The 10,091-nt window shown below is 21.6% G+C and overlaps 1 protein-coding gene across 2 annotated transcripts in view; it reads right to left on the bottom strand.

The window, feature by feature from the left end:
* LOC117182166 (protein flightless-1) overlaps nt 1-10,091 on the bottom strand; it is a 100,601-nt gene that overhangs the window by 6,778 nt on the left and 83,732 nt on the right. For both annotated transcript variants that reach the window (XM_033375216.1, XM_033375217.1), the window contains exons 19-20: nt 6,527-6,653; nt 6,253-6,435 (exon numbers count right to left, since the gene is read on the bottom strand). In XM_033375216.1, the coding sequence (XP_033231107.1) occupies nt 6,253-6,435; nt 6,527-6,653 (310 nt within the window). The remainder of the gene's footprint in view (nt 1-6,252; nt 6,436-6,526; nt 6,654-10,091) is intronic.

The following is a 10,091-nucleotide window of genomic DNA, read 5'->3' as shown; positions in this document are numbered from 1 at the left end:
GTAATTTTTTTTTATTCATGTTGGATGGACTCTATTTTACTTCCTTTGTGATAAAACTAATTTTCCGATTTTTTTGTGTATGAAAAGTGTATATTATCACAGACACAAAATACAACGTTTTAGGGGTGACTACCCCCATTATTTTTTTTTCTAATTTTTTTTGGCGATACATGTCAACTTTATTTTCGTCTCAAGTAAAAAAAAAAATTTCAATTTTTTTTCTGTGAATTAAAAAGTTTTTATGCAACTTTAAATATATGTCAAGGTGGTGTACACAAAACTCTACAATCGACACTTGAGACCTCTATCTTTGAAGGGCTGTTTCGCCCCCTTAAAGTACCCCTAACATACCAATTTTGTACGGAAAACCCTAACATAATCCAAAAGTGTTAAAAGATTCAAAATCTTCTTTTAATTATAATTATTTTTGTTTGAAGATACCCATTTTTATGTAAAACAACATAACCTAAAATTGTTTAAAAAACTATCAAGCTTTTTTTTAATTTAATGATTTTTTAATAAATATTTTAATTACAGCCAAAAAACACTATCACAATCTAAAATTGTTGAAGTTTGTAAATTTAATTATTTTAAAATAAATTAATCATTGTATTTAAATCTAATGATTTTCGTTTGCAAAATACCAATTGCAGATGAAACACTCCAACATAACCTTAAATTGTTGCAAAATTGTAAATATTCTTTGAAATCTAATGTTTTTTAAGTACAAAATTCTTGGAAATTAAAAGAAAAAACAAGAAGCCAATAATTACATATGTATAATTTTAAAACTGATTTAAAAAAAAAGTCCAGATAACAAAATAAGGAAGGGGATTTGGAGGTTCTCTTCTTTCTTTCCCCTTTTTAAATTTAATAGTTGCATTCTTCTTTTTTCTCGCTTTTATTTAAAATCACCGATTTCCGATGAAGCACGTTACCATAACCTTAAATTGTTCCGAAATTGTAAAAAATATGAATCTTTTTTGAATCTATTGATTTTCGTATACAAATTTTTATTTCAGCCAAAAAACATGATCACATTCTGAAATTTTTCAAGGTTGCACAATTAATTATTTTAAACAAACTTAATCATTTTATTTAAATATATTTAATTTTGTCGCAAAAAACCAATTTTTAAAACCTCAAATTGTTGCACAATTGTAAATATTATTTGAAATCTAATCTTTCTTAACTACGAAATTTTTCGAAATTAAAAAAAATAAAAATCCAATAATTAAATATGTATAATTTAAAAATAAAATAAAAAGAAAAAATAAGGAAGGGGATTTGGAGGTTGCTTGATTTTTTTTCGTTTTTTTTAATTTAATTTTTTATTTCATTTAGGTGTTGTCGAAATATACCATAACCTTAAATTGTTCCGAAATTGTAAATCTCCTTTGAAATTTATATAGAAATTTTCGATAAAACACATCAACTTGGCCTAATCTTGTACAAAAATTTGTTAAAAGTTTTAAATCCACTTTGAAATCTAATATTTTTTTACCAAAAATACCAATTTTGGACGAAAAAAACTGACATAATCCAAAATTGTCAAAAAATTCGAAATCTTCTTCAAATTATAATTATTAATAGTTGAAGATACCCGTGTAAAACAACATAACCTAAAATCTAATGATTTTCTAGTACAAATGTTAATTTATCCCAAAAACAATCACAATCCAAAATTGTTCGAGGTTGTAAATATAATGATTTGAAACCAAATTAATCATTGTATTTAAATCTAATGTTTTTTATTGCAAAATATCAATTTTAGCTGAAATACTTCAACATAACCTAAAACTTTTGAACAATTGTAAATATTCTTTGAAATCCAATTTTTATAAACTACGAAATTCTTGGAAATAAAAAAAAAACAAGAATCCAATAATCAAATTATGTATAATTAAAAAAAAAATTTATGTCGAGAAAAAATGCTTTTTTCATTTAATTTTTGTTAACTTAATGAGTGTTTTGTCAAAATTTAATCCTTAGGTTCTTATTTTTTCTTCGCCAAGAATTTTTGTTATTAAATTCAGATCTGAAATTAAATAAGAATTTTAATTTAGATTTCTTTTTTATTTAATCCCTTAAATTTAAATTAATTTTATTTAAATCAACCGTTTTCCCGAAAAAAAAACATAAATAACATAAATTGTAAATTGTAAAATTTTTAATCCTTGAAATCGAATAATTTTTTATTAAAAATACCAATTTTTTGTGTAAAACTTGATCGTAATTTAAAACTGTTAAAAAATTATGAACCTTTAAAATCTAATGCTTTTTTTAAGGTCCGCTTTTTTAAATCTTTGAAATCTGATAAATTTTTATTAAAAATACCTATTATTGATGCAAAACGTGAACCTAACACAAAATTGTTCAAAATTGCGAATCTTGGTGATGATTTTTCTTTAAAAATGCTCATTTTCAGTGAAAACAAAAACTAGCACAACCTCAGCTTTTTATAAGTATAAATGTTTTTTCAAATTTTTTTTTATATGTTTATTTATGAAATTTAAAAAGAAGACTCATTGCTTATTACAATAAATTTTAGTATAGAAACCAAAGTGTAAATAATAAAAAAATAGTTGAGATCATAATTATTTATTTAAAGGTAATTATTTGCATATTTGTGTTTTTTCCTAGGTTTTAGGCAAAACTATTTTTTTTTTATTATTATCAAGTTTATCATTAAATCAAGTTGAAGATTAAGTAATTTTTAACTTGAATATATAACTGGAAAATCCTTAAAAGGAATTATTCCTAGATTCAATTTTTTAAATTTCAATTTTAGGATATAAAATAACTTTAATTTAATAAAAATTCTATCAGGCTTTTTTTATTTCTATTTGTTTTTGCGAAAATCGTCAAAATTTTCTTTTGGTCATTTTTCTCTGGATTTTAGTTCAGGGTGGCCGTTTTAATCGAAGAAAAAAATTCCCGGTCATTTCCCGGTTCGCAAACATTTTTCACGGCCAATGAAATTTAAAATATCAACTTATATTCTAAACATTTTTCCATATGAAGTAATAAACAATAAACAAAAAATTAAAGCATTCAAAGTAGAACCCGTGAATGACAAAATTTAAAAATGAACAATGAATTTTACAAATTTTCAAAATTATATTATTTTAAGTAATTTTAAGCTAGACACATTAAAAATTGAAAAATAATTTTTTTAACTTAACCGTTCTTAAATCAGAAGTTAAATTATTTTTATTTTAAATAGTCTACGCATCCTTTAAAAGCTTTAAAATTTTATTTCAAAATCTTGAGAAATCTAGAGGTGGTTTTAAATTTTTCCAAATTCAAAATAATTTTTGAATTTTTTTTCGGAACTTTCAAATATATTTCAAAATGAATTGAATTTATAAATAACAATAAAACACTCATTATTTGTTCGTAAACATTTTTCACGACCAATGAAATTTAAGAAATCAAACTATATTCTAAACATTTTTCCATATAAATTAATAAATAATAAAGAACAAATTAAAGCAGTCAAAGTGGAACCCTTAAATTCAAAAAATTTAAAATTGAATTTCCAAAAATGTAAATCCACGTTAACATTTTCAATAGTCTAAATTAAAGAATCATTGCAAATTAAAAAAAATGAATTTTAATTTATAAATAACAATAAAACACTCATTATTTGTACAAATATTAGAGTAATTTTAAGAGATATTCAGAAGTTTTAAAAAGATTCGAATTAAATTTAGAACTGGAAATAATTTGAAATACTACCGAATTTAAAATAAAATGTAGATTTTCGCAGATTTCAAAAAAAAATTTTTATTTTTTTTAAGAATTGTGAAAGACTTCAAAAGAATAAAAAAATTTCATGAAATTCTTGGGAAAATTGAAAATGATTTTTTACTTTGAAAAATTATGGAAGATTTTAAGGATTTTTTTTTTATTTCGCAGGATTTTAATAAATTGTAGGAAAATTTCGATTCATTTCAAAATATATTTAGAAGCTCTGAAAAAAATGTTAACACGCTTCGTTTAAATTACTTGAAATAATTCCAATTTTCACGGCCAATGAAATTTAAAAAATCAACCTATATTCTAAACATTTTTCCATATAAAGTAATAAACAATAAAAAACAAATTAAAGCATTCAGAGTGAAACCCTTGAATTCCAAACATTTAAAATTTAAGTTTAAAAGTTTTTCAATTCAAAAATTGTGCATTCAAATGCTCAAAAATTCAGAGTAAGTTCCAAAAATATAAATCCACGTTAACATTCTCAATAGTATAAATTAAAGAATCAAGCAATGAACTTTACAAATTTTCAAAATTATATTATTTTAAGTAATTTTAAGCTAGACACATTGAAAAATAATTTTTTTTAACTTAACCGTTCTTAAATCAGAAGTTAAATTATTTTAATTTTAAATAGTCTACGCATCCTTTAAAAGCTTTAAAATTTTATTTCAAAATCTTGAGTAATCTAGAAACGGTTTAAACATTTTCCAAATTCAAAATAATTTTTGAATTTTTTTTCGAAACTTGTAGATATATTTCAAAATGAATTGATTTTTTTCTATAATTTTTAGAAAATCCTGCAAATTAAAAAAAAAATGAATTTAAATTTATAAATAAAAATAGAACACTCATTATTTATAAAAATATTAGAGTAATTTTAAGAGATATTCAGAAGTTTTAAAAAGATTCGAATTAAATTTAGAATTTGAAAAATTGCAAATAATTACAGTTAAAATTTAAAATAAAATGTAGATTTTTGCGGATTTCAAACAAAAAGTAAATTTAGAATTTTTTAAAGAATTCTGAAAGACTTCAAAAGAATACAAAAATTTCATAAGATTCTTGGGAAAATTGAAAATGATTTTTCACTTTTAAAAATTATGGAAGATTTTAAGGATTTTTTTTTAATTCGCAGAATTTTCAGAAATTGTAAAAAAATTTCGATTGATTTAAAAATATATTTAGAAACTCTGAAAAAAATGTTAAAACACTTTGTTTAAATTACTTGAAATAATTTAAATTTTTTAATTAATTTTGAATCTTTTTAAAACTTCTATGTGTCTCTTAAAATTAGTCAAATTTTTTCTACAAATAATAAGTGTTAAATTGTTATTTATGCGTCAAAATTTAACAATTTTACTTATAAATTAAACATTTTTTAAATAGAACAATTAAAATTGTAACGCCAAAAGTTTAAAAGTTTTCGGAAATCTAAGGATTCAAAACTTTGTATGTAAAATAATTCAATTTCAAATTGTTTTCTTTTAAATATTTAGTTTCAATTTACTCGTCTTGAATGAACAGTAAAATATTGCTAAATATTAAATACTTATTCTTTTTCTACATTAAGAAATTTCATATTTAATAATTTAGGCTCACAATATTTTAAATTTAATAAACATCTAAAGAAATAATAGAAATAATATATTAATAAATTTATTTATTAAATTTAATATAGAAAATAATATAAAGGAAGACCTGAAACTATGAATCAAAAAATATTATTGATAAATCATGAAAATTTATATTTAAAAATAAAATTATCGAAAAAAATGATATATTGATTTCAATTCTTATCAAAATTTTCGGATTGAAACAGTTACAATCTGGAAATTCTCAAATTTTTAACGGATCTAGGATAATTTATTTATTTATATTTACAGTTGATAAAATAAAACTGTTTTTTATACACAAATTTCAACTTCAAATGCTTTTAATTGTTTAAACCTTCAAAACTGCACTTTAATTATTTAAAAAAAACTGTTAAAGTCGAACTTAGGCAGATTTTTTTCCCTGAAAATTCATAAAATTCCTGGTTTCCCGGTCCGACAGCCACCCTGTTTTCGATAAAAAAAAAATCGTCGATTTTAAAAACTTCAGATTAAAAATTTTTTTTAACCTTTAAAACTGCATTTTTAAATTCTTTAAATTAAAGTATATGCTTTTAAAAATTAAAAATGGAAAGTTTTTAAAGTGAAAGATTTTCGAATGAAGCATTCTAAACTAAATGATATAATAATTTATAAAAATCATTTAAAAAAGGGTTGAAATCAAAGTTGGAAAAAATTTTAAAACTAATAATTTGGTAAAATTCCCAGTAAAAAAATAAATTCACTGTCATTTCCCGGTTTTCCACGGTCTCACAAAATTCCCGGTCATTTTCTGGTTTTTCGGATTTCCCGATCCAGGGGCCACCCTGTTAGTTTCAAAACGGGGAGAAAAATTCAACAAATTCTCAAAAATAGGGATTGAAAATCAAAGACTTACCTGACAGAAATCGGTGCATTTTTCACTAATCGTGAAATATCCTTTCTCATTCGAGCACCTAAACAATCTTGTATACTGCATGAATTCAGCGTTGTTTTCGTATGGTTTCTTTCCTCCCAAACCGACCCAGAAAAAGTTGTCCGGTTCTTCACCTTCGTTTAGAATTTGCAAACTAATCCATGGCTGGAAGAAAATAATAAATAATAATCAATTCTGCAAAAAAAAGACTCCATACTTTCTGTAAACAAATTTCTAAATAAATAATAAAACCTACGTTGTTAAACATTTCTTCAGCAGTTGTTTCGACTAATCTTGCTTCTTCAGGGTCTGATTTTGATCCAATCCAGACGTAAACTATTCCCGTTTCATCGTCGTTATTGAATGGCACGTTTAGAATATAACTAAAGGAAATAATTTTCATTTTTATTATTTTCAAGAAAAACAAAGATATGTATTACAGGACTCGGACTCGCTTCAAAAATCAAAAATAATGTCTATAGTGGCATAAATTTGGTAAAATAGTAGAAAAATAGTAACATAATTTTGATAAATAATCAACTTTACTTATCTAAAAAATGTGATATTGACAAATATCTAAAAAATATCGGATATCAAAATTTCGAAATAAGAAATTTTATTTTATGATAAAATTTAGTTCTAAATGTTCCTAAATATTTTAGATAAAAGTTGAAATTTAATTCTAAATAGTTTTTTAATATTTGGAAACAATTCGGTTCTTAACATTTTACTATCACTATAATTTCTAAACTTTTTCACAGTTTTAAAAGAGATGAGAAAAATTAAATTAGAAATAAGATTTTTAGCAAAATTTGTAATAAATTAGGTTTTATTTAAAAAGATTAATTTAAAGTTTGGAAAATTTCAAAATAAGTTAAAAAGCAATCTGAACAATTTTAACACCATTTTTTTTTATAACTTTTTAGGATTTACAGATTTGCAGGACAATTTAATCTCTTAAAATGAGTTTAAAACGTTTGGAACCGATTTGAAAATAATTGAATTTTTATAGATTTTAAGTGAATATAAAAACTTTCATTAGATTCTTAGGCAAATTTAAAATAATTTTTTATTTAAAGAAATTTATTTTAAGAAAATATTTAAAAAGATTTCAAAATGTTTCAACAAATTTTCAAAATTTTCAAAAAAAATCTAAAAGATTTAGGGGCAATTTTTGTTATTAAAAAACATTCAGGAACAATTAAAATAAGTTGTAAAGATATTGGAAATGTTTGAAAGTTTTGGGAAAATGAGTAAAGATTTAATGTCAAGTTTTTTAAAAATTTCGAAAAATGTAGATTTTTTAAAATTTTGAAAATTGAAGCCTTTTAAGAATTTTAAAAAAATAAATGAATTTTTATTTAAAAAGGACATATTTTCATCAAAAATAAAATAGTTAAATGTTCAGTTAAAAAAAATTAATTTTTAATAAAAATGTAACGTAGTTTCAACAAAATAAATAAGATTTGAACCGAATCATTTTCAACTGAAATCAAGAATCATCGCCAGAAATATGAATTTTTAACAAAGTATATCAACTTTTAACAAATTAGTTGAATTTTCAATTAAAAAAGGTATCTTTTAAACTGAAAATTAAACATTTAAATTTTCAGTTTAAAAAGTTAATTTTCAACAAAAGATATGAATTTTTAACAATATCCAAGAAAATGAATTTTCTACGAAAATTGTTCAATTTTAAACCCAAAAATACAAATTTGTTTTTAATATAATTGTTGAATTTACGAAAAAGTGAATTAATTTTTCACCAAATATTTGGATTGATTTTCTACTGTAAAAGACGAATTTTCAACAGAACAATTTGCAACCAAAAATGGAATTGTAACATTTTCAGTTTAAAAAAGTTATTTTAAACCAAACATCAGAGTTTTCAATTAAAATAAAATGAATCTTAAGCTGAAATAGTTGATGTTTTAAACAAAAAAAATTAATTTTAACTAAAACAGATAAATTGTCAACCAAAATTTAAATAATTTTAAAAAAGTGTTTAACCAAATAGATGAATTTTCAACTACAATTATGGAATTTTTAATTGGAACAAGTTACATTTTCAGTTAAAAAGATAATTTAAAAAAAAAACTTTCAAAAAAATAAAGAGATAATTTTTTAACTAAAATTATGGAACACTCAACTGAAATTATAATTACATTCTCAGATAGAAAAAAATAATTTCAACTAAAAATATCTAAATAAAAAACAAGTTTTAAATTGAGCAGCTTATTTTTCAACCAAAGAAATTAATTTTCATTCAAAACGATGAATCTTAAAAAAAAAATTAATTTTGAACTAAAGAATCTAACTTTGAACTAAAAATTTTTATATTCAAACCAAAGATAAATTTTTAACTGAAAAAGAACTTTTAAACAAGAGGACTAACTTGCAAAGAAAAATATAATTTTCTAAAACAAATCAATTTTTTAACAAAATATGCTCAACCAAACTGATTACAAAAAATAATTTTAATTTACAAATAAAAAATATTAATTTTCAATCCAATATAGATGAATTTTCAATTAAACTGTTAAATCTTCAACCTGAAAAATTAATTTTTAACAACAAAGTTTAACTTTCAACCAAATAATTTTATTTCCGACCTAAAAGATGAATTTTCAACTAAAATAATAAATATTTAACTGGAATACTTGAATTTTTAACATAAAAAGATCAATTTTCAATTAAAATGATAACTGTTCAACTGGAATATTTGAATTTTAGTCTAAAAAGATGAATTTTCAACAATAAATATTAATTTTCTATAAATAAGACCAATTTTTCACAACGTAGATAAACTTTCAAACTAGTTTAATTCCTAAATAAAAAATTGCAATTTTCAACCAAATAACTGAAGTTACATTAAAATAAGATACATTTTCAACTAAAAACAGTTCAATTTTCTAGTAGAATAATGAAATTTTTAGTTTAAAAAATTGATTTTCAACAAAGCAGTTTCTTATAATGGGAAATAATAATTATTCTATAATAAAATTTGATTTAATTACAGGATGAGTATTAAAATCCTGGAAGAATATTCCCGTGAGTTTATAATAAATAATGTTTTTTCTTCCGTTTTTAATGATTTGCAACGAAAAAAGATGAATTTTTAAACCAGGGCACTAATCTTCTGCCAAAAAAAGGCAATTTTTTAACAAAATACGTGAATTTTTAATGAAATAGTTGAATTTTTAACTAAAAAAGAGAAACTTTCAACCAAATAGTTAAATTTTAAAATAAAAAAGATCAATTTTCAACCAAATAGTTCAATTTCGAACTAAGAAATATCAGTTTTAAACCAAAAAAGGAATAGTTAAATTTTCAGTTAAAATAATTAATTTTTCACCAGAAAAAGTAAATTTTAAACCAAACTGATGATAAATTAAGAAAAGAGGGTAACTTCCAACCAAATATTTTTTTCCAACGACAAAAGATTTATTTTCAAACAATAACATTAATCTTTTATCAAAAAAGATGATTTTTCAACAAAATACATGATTTTTTAACGAAATAGTTAAATTTTCAACTAAAATTATGGAATATTCAATTGACATAGTAAAATTTTAAACCCAAAAGTTAAATTTACATATAAAATAATGAATAATTGATTGAAATACTTGAATTTCGAAAAAGATGAAATTTTAAACACGATTAATTTTCTATAAAGAAAACGATTTTTTAACGAAATACATGAATTTTCCACAAAATAATTGAACTTTGAACTAAAGAAGTCAAATTTTCAACCAAATAGTAGTTGGATTTTTAATTTAAAAATATATAATACCAAAAATGGAATAGTTAAATTTTCAGTT

Source organism: Belonocnema kinseyi, chromosome 10 (assembly GCF_010883055.1).
Source record: "Belonocnema kinseyi isolate 2016_QV_RU_SX_M_011 chromosome 10, B_treatae_v1, whole genome shotgun sequence".
Classification (NCBI taxonomy): domain Eukaryota; kingdom Metazoa; phylum Arthropoda; class Insecta; order Hymenoptera; family Cynipidae; genus Belonocnema; species Belonocnema kinseyi.
The sequence above is the reverse complement of the archived record's forward strand: the minus strand, read 5'-3'. Positions and strand labels throughout refer to the sequence as shown.